Raw genomic sequence first — 14,744 nt, 5'->3', positions numbered from 1 at the left:
CATAATTACTTTTCAGGCTTCCTCTAGTGAAACCTGAGGGAGACCTGGGGCCCCAGGGATTTCCTCTTGCCAGCCCCTGCCTCACATCCTACCTCCCACTGCCCCCTCCCCCTCAGTATTTAAAGGACTGTGCTTATGCTCCCAGCTCCACTGTAGGTGCTTCCACCTCTAAGAAATGAAATCCAACCTCAGGGGTTTTGCTGTCATTACTGGAGGCTGGCCAGGCCTCCATGTTTGCCTCAGGGCCTCTCTGCTTCTTCTATCTCCTTTCCCATTATCCGGGTTCCTGCCAGTACCGAAGGAGTTAACTCCACCAAGGCACCCCCCCATTCTGGCTCCTAGCTCCCTCCCTCCCTCCCCCTGCTTCCTCTCTCCTCTCTCCCCTTCCCTCGGCTCCTCGGCTCCCTCGGCCGCTGCCATCTCCAACCCCCCCACCCCACTCCCCCGCCACGGCCCCTTGCCCCTGGCCGTTTGGCAAGACCCCCCCCTATCCCGGGGCTCCCCAGAATCCAGTTCCCCTCCCCCACCCCAGCTCATGCCCCAGCCCCCGAACTTCGGGGCTGTCAGCCCCCGGTGCCCCCGCCCCTCCTGAGAATCGGGGTGTGCTCCCCAAGCCCCCTCCCCTTCACTGGGGAGCCCCTTTTAGGGCCCCCTTTCCCTCCCTCCCACGCTCCCCTCCCCGTCCTTTCTCCAACCCCCTCCTTCCCCTCTCACCCCTCCCCCCATCCTGGCCCCCCCTGCAAAAGTGGGGTGCGGAGGGGGGAGGGGTGAGAACCCACCGAGGGGAGGAACGAAACTCCAATGAAGTCAGAGCCCCTTACCCGCCGCCGCGGCCAGGCCCCCCAACATGGACTGTCTCTGTATAGTGACAACCAAGGTAAGCATGATAGGGGGGCTATAAACTGAAGGGAAGGTATGAATTTGTGGGGAGGGGTCAGCCAGGCCTTATCTGGGGCTAGAGGTGCTGAAGTGATTGTATCAGAAGTCAAATGTGTTTGGGGGGTCTTAATTTAGTTTTGGGGTTCACATTTCAGAAAAAACTGGACTTGGCCACAGGTGCCCCCAGGAGCGATCCCTTTGCACCTGTAGATAAATGGAAATTTTGGGGTATTCTATGGTTTGGGGCCTAGTGGGCTTGGGGTTCACTGGCAATGTCTGAGGGCATCTTGTTTAAAGAGCATACTGGCTCACATGGGAGTCTTGCTTGTGTATGTGGGAAGGTGGGCTATGTGTGTGTGAGGGTTCCAAGAACCTGGGGAGAAAGGCTTCCAGGTGCTTCGTTTAATTTTGTGGGGGGCTCTTGGCATGAGGGTAAAGGTTATTGGTTGCCAGTGCTTAACAGGTTTGGGGATGTCAGCTGGCAGGGAAGAGGTGGGCCTTAAGGATGTAGAACAAGTATCTTGTGGTGGATACATTTGGGGATGTCCTCTCAATTTGAAGGAACTGTTAATTTGGGGTTCAGTCATACAGAATGGAGATAGCTGGGAGTTGTCTGAGGGTTTGGAGCATGATACAGAATCATCTGAGGGAACGTACCAGGTATGGTTAGAATTTGGGGTACTCCTATGGGAGTTTGAAGGTTGCAGCAGCTGAGGTTGCCAGCCTCTGAGAGGTTTAGGGAGAAAGGAAATTTAAGGAGGGGATGCAGTGGGTGGTGTAAAATTTAAGGATGACCCAGGCATCCCCATCTCCCACATTGCATCTAGCTCTGCTCAAGAATGAGGGAGAAGACAGATGTTGGGGAATATTGCCCTGATGTTTGGGATCAAGGTGGGGAAGGACACTTGAATATAGGAGTCCCTTAGCACTTACAACCCAGGTTACAGGGTAAAGAGGCTACAGGGGCGAAAAGGTGGTGGAAGGCAGCGTGGGCAGCAGCCGAGATCCCCGTAGGGTGTCTGTAGTTGTCTTCTGGAAAGGAGATTTTAGATGGGGAGTGCAAGCAAGCTGCTAGTGGGATGCAGATACCTAAGTCTTTGCTTCTAGACTCTGGGACTGGAAAGCTGGATGCCTGGTGTGTGGAGGGAGACTTGGGCAGGCAGCAGGCAGCTGGGGGGGTGGGGGGTGGGACAGGAAGTGGGGGCCGGGGAGGCGGGGTCCGGGTGAGTCACAGGCTGGGGAGGGGGTTATATTTAGTGGGAACTGCAGCTTTTCATTCCAGGGAGCTGAGGACACACATGTTCCCTGCCACAAATTCACACATGTGTGTACACATGCATTGTGCACGTGTGAGCATGACTGGAAGCATGAGGTGTGAGGAATCTTAGGTCCCGATCCCTCAACCCCTCTCCACCAGGGCTCCTTGCTTGTGCCTCACTCTGGGATTTGGGTTTTCTCCCAGATTGTTTCTTCCTCCTGCCTCCTACAATTTCAGTGGATTTTTGTGCCTCACTTTCTCTGGCCTGGGTTCCTTTCAATGTTTGTGAGATCCCGTGTGCTCTTCTTGTCTGCTGCTCTTGTGCCTGCTCCTTGGCCTGGGCTTCTTGGCTGTGGTCCCATGTGCAGGTGTAGGTAGAAAGCCCATTGGAATGTGTAGGTTCTGCTCCAACACGTGAACACTTTAATGTGAGCAAGGGTGAAGGTCTTGCTTACATGGCAGCCCTTCTCAATGGGGTAAGGGGCTTATTCATACCCAATTCCTACTTCTTCCATGGAACCCAAGACTGAGCATCCCTGAAGGAAGGAGACTTACACAGAGAATCATGCATTTGGGGTTTTATTGAGGCATGGAGATCCAGCCTTGCCACATTCCTTGGATGGAAAACTTGTCTGCTGTGGGATGGGGAGGACTTCAACTCCCACAAGGCCATAAGGCACAAAAACCCTGAACGATAAGAGTATTTCTACCCTCAGCTCTTTTGGGAATTGTAGTTCATTGCAATCCAGGGGAGCGAAGGGTAGCCTAGGAAGAACCAGCAGGGGGCACATGGGTTCTGTTCCCTCTTCCCCCAAATGTTGGGTGGATGGAGTAGGAGAATGCTTAGATTTCATGGACGTTGAGCTCCCTGGGTTTGTCTGACGACCTTTCATCTTTTCATAGTCTATATTTATAGATTCTTACCGCAGTAGTTTAAGGAACATTTATTGAACGTCCATTATGTGGTGGCTCCTTGCGCAAACTCTGCTTTACATCTAGCTATCACTCAGTCTTACTCGGTGCCTATATCTCTGCCAGCGTCTCTGTCTCTGAGCATCTCTTTCTCCCACTCCGCCCCCGTCCCTCCCCCTTCTCCCCGCGCTGCTGTCGCCGTTGCCATGGTAACCGGCGACGACTGAAGTTGCGTGGTGGACTTGAGGGCCGGGCGAGGGTGGTGGAGGGCGGAGCAGAACAAGTGGGGGTGGGGGTGAAGTGGGGAAAAGACCAGGGGTATTATGCTGGGCCTCAGAGGCGAAGCAGTTAAACCCTCCAGGTGGTCCTTATTGGGCAACGCTAAAGATGCTGGGGGCGGGGCAGTGTGGCCAACGGCCTCATTCATTGGCCGACAGGGGCGTGGCGGAAGGACAATGTGGGCGAGGCCGGGGGAGCGAATGGGCGGGAAGTAGACGGAGGCGTGGTCTCCTGGTAGCAGGTGGGCAGGGTCTGGTTTACTCTCTCCGAGGAGGCGGGGAGCAAACCTCGGAAAGGGGAGGGGCTGGGTTACCTGACCGAAACGAGGGCGGGACTGACCCGGGAGGGGCGTGGCAAGGTTCCTAGTGCAGAAAAGAGACCGGGTTTCAGGGGTGGTTGTCCACGTAACTGCGGGGTGTTGGGGGTCTTTGGAAAGGAGAATCCGGGGGTTGAGACCTCTGACGTCTCAATTTTTCTGTTCAGATTTCATCAGAGCACCCCTCCTACCTCTGCTCTATGTTCCAGGGAGACGGTTGCTAGGCGACTGCAAAGTCCTTGATTGCTACGTTGCCAGGCAACAGGAAAACGGAAAATGGAGGGAAAAAGGAAATGGGGGATGGGGCAGGGTCTCAATGGGCTATAGCGCCCACTGGTGGAAATGCAAGGCCTGTACGTTTTCTATTTCAGAAAGGAATTTTGAGTCCAGCCCCTTCCGCACTGGCTCCCTCTGAGGAGCCAACCATTCTATCTAGATAGGAAACTAGGACGTTGGGGGTCATCTTGGGGGCGCATCTCACATGCTGCTCAACGCTTTGGCGTGGTTCTAGGAAAATTGTCCTTTCTGACATGGCTGGGCATTTTAAAGAGGCAGACCGCTGATTTGAGGAGTCACTCTTTCTGGGTTTTAAGAGCTGGAAAGTTGGGTGTTCAACGGATGGATATTTAGAAAAGAGGCTTCCCATTTTAGTTGTTTTGGGAAGAAATGGAAGCCTGCAAAGAGACTTGAAGCAGTCCATTTGTTCTTTTTACTCGTACCCTTGCGCTTGCCAGGCAAGTGCTTATGCTACTGAGCCATCTCCCCTGTCCCTTCCATTTGTTCTTGAAGATTTGTGGGTCACTGAAAATTTCAACCCTGATCTTACTTTGGTGAATGTTTTTTGAGACTTGGGTGTAGGTATATTTGAAAGCAATGTCTCAACAAAATTGATATTCAGAATCAATGAGATGTTGAGATGTAGTGAGGGCAGGCCGAAAAATGAGTAATAATTTGAGAGATCAAAAGTATAGGAAACTTTCTTAATATAAAGGTTTAAAATAAAAAAAAGATTGTAATTGAATTTGGAGCATCTGCTTTAAGGCAGATTAAATGTTCTCTGAAATTGGGTTGGGTATTTTTTTGTTTGTCATTCCTTTTTTTTTGGCAGTACCAGAAATCGAACTCAGGACCTTGCACTTGCCAGGCAGGCGCTTATGCCACTGTTAGCCGCAGCCCCTGTTTTTACATTCCTAATTCTTTTTTGGGTTGGTTTTGGCGTGTATTAGGGACTGGCGTATTTAAAAGTCCAGAGAATTATTTGATTCAGAGGTTTGGACAGAGACCTCCAAACAAATTTGAAGACTCCTTATTTGGATTTTTATATTAGTGCAAGAGTAATATTTGCACTAATTTCAAGGTCTGTACTAGTGGATTTGGGATAAATAAATATGATTTAGAAAGGGATGACTTAAGGGGTATATGAGTTTGAGTGTACAGCTAGGATGTGTGGTTCTTTAAACTCTTTAAAAGAGACATTGGTTAGCATGTTGGACTGGACCACAGGGGAGAACGGTGCCAGGTAGAGTAGGAAATGTCTTGGTATCTCAGCTTCCCGGTCTTGGGCTGGGGGGCAGGGGCAAGAGATATTTTAGATCCCTTTGGGGTTCTTGAAAATGAAGGAGAAATGCTGATTCCTTCCCTGTACCCTGAGAATACAGTAATGATTAGATATCGTGTGAAATTTTGGAATGGTTAAGGCGCCTGGTGATTTGAGGGAAGTGGGATAAAGGATGCCTAAGAACTAGAAAGCTACATTGGTAAATTTTTGTAGAGAGGTCAGAGTAAGAGTATACTGTGGAAGGTGAATTCCACAGCTGTGAACCGGGAAGTTGGTGGCCAAGAGGGTCTCCCCTCACCCCTCTTTCTCCCTCCGTGACGCTCTCCCGTACTGCGCAGGCGCCTCCCCCCCCCTTTGGCCGCAGCCTCTAGTCGCCGCGGCCGCCGCAGCCCCCGCCCCTCTGCCCCTCCCCCTCCCCCAACCTGGGACCCTGGTATCCCACCTCTCCCCTCCCCTCAATTCCCCTCCCCTTCTCCATGTCGGCTCGGAACAGATTCGCCTCCATGTGTCTCTGCGTGGTACGTGCCGCGGTACGGGATCCGGGATCCGGCCCCGCTCCCCTCTTTCTGGACCCCTCAAATCTCAGGGTGTGAGCTTCAAGTGCTGTCGCTCATCCCTCTGCTTGGCGTGGGGTCTCTGGGTTGCAACTTCTTGCAAACAGGCTCAGTGGGTCGCCCCCTTATGTACTTTAACTCACATCCCTCTGGGGGTGCAAACCTCGGTTCCATGTTATTCTGTGCAACGGGCGCTTGGTGGGATGAGAGGAGAGGGAAGGAGCAACTGTGTACCCCCAGGCCTTTTACTTGTCTCAGGCCCTAATACATGGAAGGTTTCAGACTCATCCCAATAGCATCCTAGTTGTCACTGTCAGAGCCCTGAGGCCCACTGGGTTAAAGGAGGGGGATCTTCTCGGTCTGCTTTAGTTACCTTGTAAACTAGGACTGAGCGATGCTGATATCCCTACCTCCAGTCTGCAGTTTCAGAATTGCCCTTCCTGACCCCGCTTTTCCAGGACCTCCCCCTCCCCCATGTACATCAAAACAGACTGAACATAGGCCCTCCTCCAGCCACACCTTGGGAACTTTGGCTCTTCATTCTTGGTTTCCCATTTCTCTTACATTGTCTCCCAATCTCCAAAGTCTTTTCTCAGTGCCAGATTCCCCTGTATGAGGTGGGGCAGGGAAAGATGGGGGGGTCTCACTGTTCTAGAATAAATGATAAAATTTATCATTTGCCCATTCTTTTGGTGCACCCTGACATTTCTTCATCGCATTCAGGAATTTTCTCTGTAGGTGGGGTGAAGATGGAGGAACACTGGACTCCAACTCTCCCCAGGTTCTAGAACTTGGATCTGCAAGTTTGTGCAGTTCTTAACATTGCTATCCAAGACAGTTCAGCCTTTTTTTTTTTTAAATTTATTTATTTATTTATTTATTTAGTGTGTGGCCAGCTCAGCCCACCAGGGGGCGGGGCTGGCTGGCATGTGGTGCTGGGGATTGAACCGCAATCCCTGTGCTTTTGTTTAGCTTAGCTTGTTCTAAGCAGGTGCTTTAGACCACTGAGCCATCTCACCAGCCCCACAGTTCGGCCTTTGAGGAGGGCTATTTGACCGCTTGCTGTTCTACCTCTCCACTTTTTGTGTCTGTGGTATTGACCCCTGGAGCTCAGTATTCACTCTGTAAATCTGTGACTCAGACCTTTTTTTTTTTTTTGAGACAGGGTCTTCTATCTAGTCCACCTTGGCTGTGAACATGGCCTTGGAACCAGCACAGCCTCAAATTCACTCACAGTGATCCTTCTGCCTCAGCCTCTGAAGTGCTAGAATTACAGGCATGCACCACCATGTCTGACTGTGACCCAGACTTGATGAGCTCATATTTTCTTTCTTTTTTTTTTTTTTTTTTTTTTTTGGCGGAACCAGGGATCAAACTCAGGCCCTGGCCCATATTTTCTTTTTAAAAGGCTCTTTAAACATGTCAGGGTGCTTAATTCTAGTTGCCTTTGTTCCCTGGATTCAGTGTCTTTCTGTTGGCAGGACCATTTCCCTACTCTACTGTCTTAGGTGCCCTTAAATCAACAGCAGAATTGGGTTCCATTCTTGGCCTTGATTCATCAGCCTCAGAATTTTCAGAATCATACTGCAGTATCAGGCATTCTACTTGATAGCCTTTTTCCTGTTTAATCTTGCAGCCCTTGCTTTCCAAATGTTGGGTACTCTCAGCTTTTCAGAAACTTCTCCGAGAGAAATTCTGCCTCTTTACCAATGTACCAGTGGGTGTACTCTGACTTCTTCAGCCCCTGAGGGAACCCTGAGTCTGGTAATCTCTTCATCCTTCTCTGAGCCTAGAGTGGATTCTTTTGCTGCTGTAGTGGACAACTCCCAAGGAGGAGAAGGGCACTGGAGGGTAGAGATGGAGGAGCCATGCAGATGTGTTGTCATCCAGTGCTGCTGCCACCTGCCCTTGCTGTGTCTCTCTGGCTCATAGTTAATCTCCTTTACCGGTGTCCCTATAAGCTAGCATAGTGGGCCCTTGAGATGGCAACTGGTTAATTGGGCGAAGAATCTGAACATGTTGGGTTTTTATCCCAAAAGGTCAGAGGGAGACCTGAGACTGCGATGCTACTCTCTTTGCCAATCAGGGGGCCTGATGTCTATTCCTGCCTCCTCCTGAGCCTTTTTGCGTTCTCCCCTGCCTCCCTCATCTCATCCATCCCTTTCTAGTATATCCGGATTAGCTGGCTGAGCTGCTGGCTGATGGATGCAGGGGTTGGGGCTAGTTCTGGGGCCCTTTTGCTGACTACTTGAGAACTAGTGAAGCCAGTGAAGGACTAGTGGGACAGTCCTAACTTTGCCTTGCCTGGGGGTGTTGATGCCAAGTACCTTCTAGTTGAAGGTCTGACTTTGATTCTTCCCTCAGGCATACGAGTGCTGGAGAGCCAGTAGTAGCTCCTGGGGTGGTGGTTGAAATGGGGAGACTGAAGGAATGAAGGTGGGGTGCAGAGTAGGAGCAGCAAGTGGAGTACAGGAAGGGAAGCCTTAGAGAAGCAGAGAAGTTGGGGTTGGGAGTGGAGAATAGGTTGTGGAGATAGGTCAGAGGCTAGAGCTTTTGAAGGGTAGAGGTAGTAGAGGGTGAAAGGCTGGGAAAGGGGTAAAGACAGAGATGCTAAGGAAGAGAGATGCTGATAGAAGACCAGGGCCCAGGCATGTGGGGAGTTAGAATTAGAGAAAGGGGATGGGGCTTGGGGCGAGATGAGAGGTGCTGAGGCCCTGGCAGCGAAGGGGCTGTTGGGAGGGTGGAGAGAGGGGAGCCAATGGGCTGGAGGAGAGGGATGGGGAGGAGCTGGTTAGGCCCCAGGGCCTTCTGCACTGCACTGGCTGGGGGAAGAGGAGGCGGCCCAGGCGGGCTGACTGGAGCCTGAGGCACTGGGCCTGCCCGGTGACACCCCGTCCCCACACCCAGAAATACCGCTACCAAGATGAAGACACGCCCCCTCTGGAGCACAGCCCGGCCCACCTCCCCAACCAGGTAAACGCCCCCGAGCTGGTGCACGTGGCGGAGAGGAACTTGTCCCACCTCGAGGCCGTCCATGGGGTCGTGGGCCACGCCCACCTCTCCCCCCTCAAGGTAGGAGACCCTGGTGGCCCCCTCCCCAGTGCGACCCTCGGAACCTGGAGCTGCAGCAACTCCCAAGGGCCGGTAGGGCAAGAGCTGTGGGGTGAAAGCTTGGAAGTGCATCTGGGGCTGGGGCTCCTGGGGCCTGGGGAAAGGGGTGGTGGGGGAGGAGTGTTGGAAACATTTGTGGTCTAAAGTCCAAGCATCCGTGTGTGTGTGTGTGTGTGTGTGTGTGTGTGTGTGTGTGTGATGTACTGTGTGCCTGTGTTGAGATGGGTCTATCCCCCTGGAAGCCCCGATACCTTAGCCTCATTCGAAATTCCTTCACACCCCAACCTCCCCTTCTGTTTTCTGTGTCCAGAGCTCTGTTCTAAGCTCCTGCTGCCCTCATTTGCTCCTGTCCTTTCCCAGCCACCTCCCCCACCTCTGCCTCTGGGCTCTGCTCTCCCTGGCCCTAGTCTCCAGCCCTTTCCATCTGTCTGGCCTGACTTCACGTTGTGGGGCTGTTCTGCCTCTTCCCTTGCCCGGCTTTTGCTGTCCTCCTGTGCTCCCTCCCCCTCCAAGCTCTTCTTCCCCGCTGGCTGGCTGGCTGGTTCTTGATGCTGTGTCTCTCTTCCTCCCACGCACCTCCTTCCCCCTCTCGCTGATCCCCAGCTCAGGCCTCTGCGGCCGGATAGGTCCTCTCTGTAGGTCAGCCAACTCCTCCTTTCTCAGCTTCTCTCTTCTCTCTTCCTCTTGGGCTCACCTCAACCCTTTCCCCATTATTATTCACCACCACCTGTTTCCCCTAATCCTTTATTCTCACTGTGTGCTTTCCCTTCTCCAGCCAGCCCGAAGGCCTTGTTTCTGAGACCCTTGGTTTTCAAGTCCACTTTCCATCTTCCACCTCAGCCTCCTCTTCTGGGCACAGAGGAAGAGGAGAAATGGAGAGTACCAGTCAAGCAGTGAGACTGAGGAGACACTAAGTTCAGCATTGTCCGATGCCCCAGGAAGGGGGAAAATTGCTGGCTTTTCAGCAAGAAGTGGGGAGGGGACTACAGCAGACCCTGGGCTAGAAGTGATAGGGAAGAGTTGGAGGGTGATAGGAAAGGTGAAGGTCTTGGGACACAGAACTGACAGGGATGAGGTTGTGACCTCTGGACAGAGGTCTGAGCTGGTGGTTAAGAGGAAGGCAGAGGCTGTGGAAATGGGAATGATTTTGAGTATTTATTTGTGGCTCTGTGGCTGCAAAGAATGAAGGAAGATCGCAGATGCCTTTGCAAGACAGGGCTATTAAGCCTTGGGGAGGGGGAGGAGGACAGAGAAGGGAGGCTTGAGGGGTGGTAAGTAGTACATGCTGGGGCTGAGCTCAGGAAACAACAGATGAGAGTGAGAGGACAATGCTGGAGGCCATCAGTGACTGTGGACCTCTCAGGATAAGCCAGGCCTCCCAAAGCTGAGAAACTAGAAGCCCCAGTTTTCAGCGGAGATGGCAAGTGGGTTGATTTGAGGAGAGAAGTGAAGGGCTGATTTGAGGAGAGACTCTTGAGGGTTTGAAGATAGGGTAAGGGAGTAAGATGAGGGTTTCGCTGGAGAATCAAATTGGGATGATGTTGGGTTAGAACAAGAGGTTAATAAGGAATGGGATGGGGGTAGGATCTAACAGGAAACTGATGTATGGGAGCTGGGGTTGGGTTATGAAAATTGAAGATGGAGATAGGGATCTAGTTGGAGGGTGTGGGATGGGGAGAAGATCTGGAGGAATGTGATACAAGATTGGGCATGGGGGATGTTCTAGGATCAGGATGATTGAAGATGGAGTATGCAATGTAGGTTGAACTTGTGGATGAGGTTTTGGCAGTCAGTGGCTGTTGGCTGGGCAACAGCGTTTACTGAGATGCAGGCTGGGGGTAGCATTATTAAAATTACTGTTAAGAAATCTATTATAGAGCCTGAAAAGTGGCTAGTAGTTTGTAAGATTGAGAAATAGGTGAGGAGAGACCCCTTTGTACGGGGAGAGCCTAAGGAGACTGGGGAATCCTTGCCCTTGCTCTCCTCCAAATAAATATTTGAGAAGGAAATAGGTTGGGGACCCCGGAAGGAGGTTCTTGGCGGCCACCCAATTGCCATGGAGACGTGGCTTCAGTTGCCTTGGCGACTGGGGAAGCCCCTTGGACCGGCCTAAAGCTTGCCCCGCCCGGGAGTCGGGCTGCGTCAAGGCGACTGACGTCACAGACCTTGGCACGCCTCATTTTAACCCTTTCCTAAATAAGTTGGGGGGTAGGGAAGAGTAGATAAAGGAGGCTAAGACCCGGATGTCTTTCGCCACTCCCCCCCCTTGTCGTTCAGTGGTGAGGGGCCCTAGGGAGAGTGAAAGACAAAGTATTCAGGACGTGCCACTCCTGCGAACCTCTTGTGCCGGCCCTCCTGTGGGCCCGGCTAGCGAGGGGGGGGGGCTGGCGCACAGGGCCGGAGGGGCAGGCCTAGGGGGAGCCCTTTGGGAGCTGGGTTGCTCCTAGGCCACGCCTCTAGCCTGTTGTCTTGACGACAGGACCTGCAGGGGGTGGGTCTCAGGTTTTGGCTGGTCGTGGATACTGTTGCTAGGTAACAGAGTCTCGGGAGGAAGGGTAGAGCGTTTGGTGGGTGAGAGGAGGGAGGGGCCTTCAATTGGGGAAATCCCGGATTGCCAGTCAGAGGTTTCAGGGTAAATGTGTACGAAGGTGAGGGAGAAATCTGGGGTAGGATTATAGACCTATCTGAGTAAATATGGTGGGGGCATAGGGACAGAGAAGGAGAGCAGGAAGGGGGAGAGGAAGACTTGGTGGACATGAGCCCCGGGGTATACGTGTGTAGCACAGAAGACATGTAACACCCTGTAGTGTTATATCCGGTGAGAAGCTCCCTTTCCCCCCCATCACCCCCCCCCTTACCATCTGCTGCTCCCCTCTCCGTCTGGCTGTCTCTCCCTTCTAGCTTCTCAGACACCTCCTTCCACATGAGGGGGCCTGGGCTGGGCAGAGTTGGATCCGTGCACGTGTGCATCTGTGTGTGTGTGTGTGTGTGTGTGTGTGTGTGTGTGTGTGATGTGGATGGACGCTGGATCCTTGAGGAGCCCTAAGGATGTTAGAGTGGCTTTGGCTAATTAGCTGAGAAGGGGGTGAGACTGGTGGGCCCACCCTCATTATGGTCTCCCTTTGGAGCCAAGGCTCAGGCAGCTTTTCGTGTCTTGTCTTTCCTTGTAGGCCAATTCTCCTCCTGTGATTGTCAACACAGACACCCTAGAAGCCCCAGGATATGTGAGTTGTTTAGATTTTGAGGCTGGATCATTGTAGAAGAAGGGAGGAAGGGAGGGCCAGGGAAAGAAGGCACATACTCTTGGGTTGGAATGCCTGTCTCACTGTTTCTGTTTTTCTCTCCCGTGCTGGAGTTACAGGTGAATGGGACTGAGGGGGAGATGGAATACGAGGAAATTACATTGGAAAGGGTGAGTCATCGCCTCCATCCCAGGTCCCTTTGGCTCCCTGTTTGCGTCTGTGTGTGCCTGTTTTCTTGGGGGCCAGCCCCTTAGCCATGTCCCTTTGTGTTCTGGCAGACTCTCCTTTCTAGCTTCTCATGCTATTCCATGCTATTCCCTTCATCACTAGCCTTGCCAGAAGTGGCAGAGAGGGGAGCTGATCTTTTGACTTTCCTTTTCAGGGTAACTCAGGTCTGGGCTTCAGCATCGCAGGTGGCACTGACAACCCGCACATTGGTGACGACCCGTCCATTTTCATCACCAAGATCATTCCTGGTGGGGCTGCAGCTCAGGATGGCCGTCTCAGGTGGGAAAAGGAGACAGGGGTTAGAAAGCTAGTTCCTGAAAGGGAGGACCAGGGCAGCAGGAAGCTCTTGGCTTAGACCCAGCTTGCTGCTCCCAGGGTCAACGACAGCATCCTTTTTGTAAATGAGGTGGATGTGCGGGAGGTGACCCATTCAGCTGCGGTGGAAGCCCTCAAAGAGGCAGGCTCCATCGTGCGCCTCTATGTCATGCGCCGGAAGCCCCCAGCTGAGAAGGTCATGGAGATCAAGCTCATCAAGGGGCCTAAAGGTAGTGACCCACTTTTTCCTGACTCCATCCCAACTGTCTTGCTCCCTCCCAGGCACCTGGGCACACCTCTGTACTTTCCTGCATTCAGGTCTTGGCTTCAGCATCGCAGGGGGTGTAGGAAACCAGCATATCCCTGGAGATAACAGCATCTATGTAACGAAGATCATCGAAGGGGGTGCCGCCCATAAGGATGGGAGGTTGCAGATTGGAGACAAGATCCTGGCGGTGAGGACCTACCACACATTTCTACCCCAACCCTGGATCTCACCCACAGGCCCTGGGAGCATCAGGGTTTTTACCTCCTTCAGGGTATCTGCTTTCTGTCTGTTTCTTACTATGTCTGAGCTTTGCTTCCCTTGATCCCAGGTCAACAGTGTGGGGCTGGAGGACGTCATGCATGAGGATGCTGTGGCAGCCCTGAAGAACACGTATGATGTTGTCTACCTAAAGGTGGCCAAGCCCAGCAATGCCTACCTGAGTGACAGCTATGCTCCCCCTGACATCACAACCTGTGAGAGCCCTCCAAACCCAGTGCTCCCAACGATCCCATCCCTATCACTCCCATGATGTGCAGTTCCATGGCAGCTCCTGTGGCCGTTCCTCTGCACATTCTACTTAAGCTGTGGTTACGCTTCTGATGCTTACTGTGGTTTGAAAAGAGATGGACTATCTATCAATCTGCATAGAAACCCTAGAAAAGATTGCCAGTGATCCCCTTCTCTTCCTCAAGCCCTCAGGGCACAAGGCTCACTAAGTTTTACGCTAATTTGGTAAAATCTTCAAGGAATAAGTTTTTTTTTTTTTTTTTTTTGCGGAACCGGGGATTGAACTCAGGCCCTTGCGCTTGCCAGGGAAGCACTTATTCCACTGAGCTATCTCCCCGGCCCCAAGGTTTTTTTTTTTTTTAAAATGTATTTAGTACAGGGTCTACAGGGTCTCTCTACACAGATTGGACTTGTAGCGATACTCCTGTTTTCAGTTTCCCAAGTGCTGGGATTACAGATGTGCCACCACACCCCGTCTCAGTCACCAGCTCAGTGAGCCCTGGGGGTGGGGCCAGCATGGTATGCTGGGTATCGAACAGTCTGCTGAGCTGTCTGGCGGCCGGCCCAGAATAGATGACTTTTATGTGCTTTCAAAGTGTAAGAAACAAGACTTTAAATCTCATTGTATGAGGTCAACTTGAATGTTCAAATGGTCACAAAGATAAAAGAAGGAAACTAGAGATCATGATTACTTCTGAACAGAGATATGAATGTGTGTAGTGTTGCAGTAGGGGGGCCGGGGACATGACTCTGGAATAAGTGCTTTCCTGGCAAGCACAAAGGCCTGAGTTCAATCCCAGTTGTGGAAAAAAAAAAAAAAAAAAAAAAGGTATCACAGTAGGAAACCAAACAGTAGCATATTAAAAGAATAATATTGACATACAGTAAGGTTTCAGAAAACTGAAGATGAGTCAATATTAGAACCTTTTTTGTATCTTTTTTTCTTTTTTAGAAGTAGGTATTAACTCAGACACAGCTATACCACTAAGCTATCTCCTCAGCCTGTTTACTTATTTATTTATTTAGTTACTAGGAATCTAACTCAGAACCTTGCGCTTGCCAAGCAGGTGCTTATGCTGCTGAGCTATCTCCCTAGCCCAGCCTGTTTATTTTTTATTTAAGTATTTACTGGTTCTGGGGTTTGAACCCAGGACCTTTGCACTGAGCTACATCCCCCACCTCTTTACTTTTTGAGACAGGTTCTTGATAAGTCTCAAAGTTGCCCATTTGTGATCCTCCTGAATCAGTCTCCCAGAATGCTGGGATTATAAGCATACTCTGCTGTGTATCTAGCTGGAACTCTTTTTTTTTTTTTTT

The 14,744-nt window shown here is 51.7% G+C and overlaps 1 protein-coding gene across 11 annotated transcripts in view; it reads left to right on the top strand.

Moving 5' to 3' along the window:
- The first annotated feature begins 371 nt into the window (after nucleotides 1-371).
- Nucleotides 372-14,744, top strand: part of Dlg4 (discs large MAGUK scaffold protein 4) — a 27,445-nt gene continuing 13,072 nt past the window's right edge. For 2 of the 11 annotated variants that reach the window (XM_023723213.1, XM_023723221.1), the window contains exons 1-8: nucleotides 726-877; nucleotides 8,664-8,828; nucleotides 12,038-12,091; nucleotides 12,229-12,279; nucleotides 12,492-12,616; nucleotides 12,713-12,882; nucleotides 12,971-13,107; nucleotides 13,249-13,393. In XM_023723213.1, the coding sequence (XP_023578981.1) occupies nucleotides 848-877; nucleotides 8,664-8,828; nucleotides 12,038-12,091; nucleotides 12,229-12,279; nucleotides 12,492-12,616; nucleotides 12,713-12,882; nucleotides 12,971-13,107; nucleotides 13,249-13,393 (877 nt within the window). In that variant the 5' untranslated portion in view covers nucleotides 726-847. Of the gene's footprint in view, nucleotides 878-8,663; nucleotides 8,829-11,426; nucleotides 11,516-11,582; nucleotides 11,686-12,037; nucleotides 12,092-12,219; nucleotides 12,280-12,491; nucleotides 12,617-12,712; nucleotides 12,883-12,970; nucleotides 13,108-13,248; nucleotides 13,394-14,744 lie in introns of those variants that run through there. The other 9 variants (XM_004638378.2, XM_023723214.1, XM_023723216.1 and 6 more) reach the window with 9 other exon arrangements.

This window comes from Octodon degus, unplaced genomic scaffold (assembly GCF_000260255.1).
Source record: "Octodon degus isolate 3935 unplaced genomic scaffold, OctDeg1.0 scaffold00098, whole genome shotgun sequence".
NCBI lineage: Eukaryota > Metazoa > Chordata > Mammalia > Rodentia > Octodontidae > Octodon > Octodon degus.
This window is presented reverse-complemented; position numbering and strand designations above follow the sequence as displayed.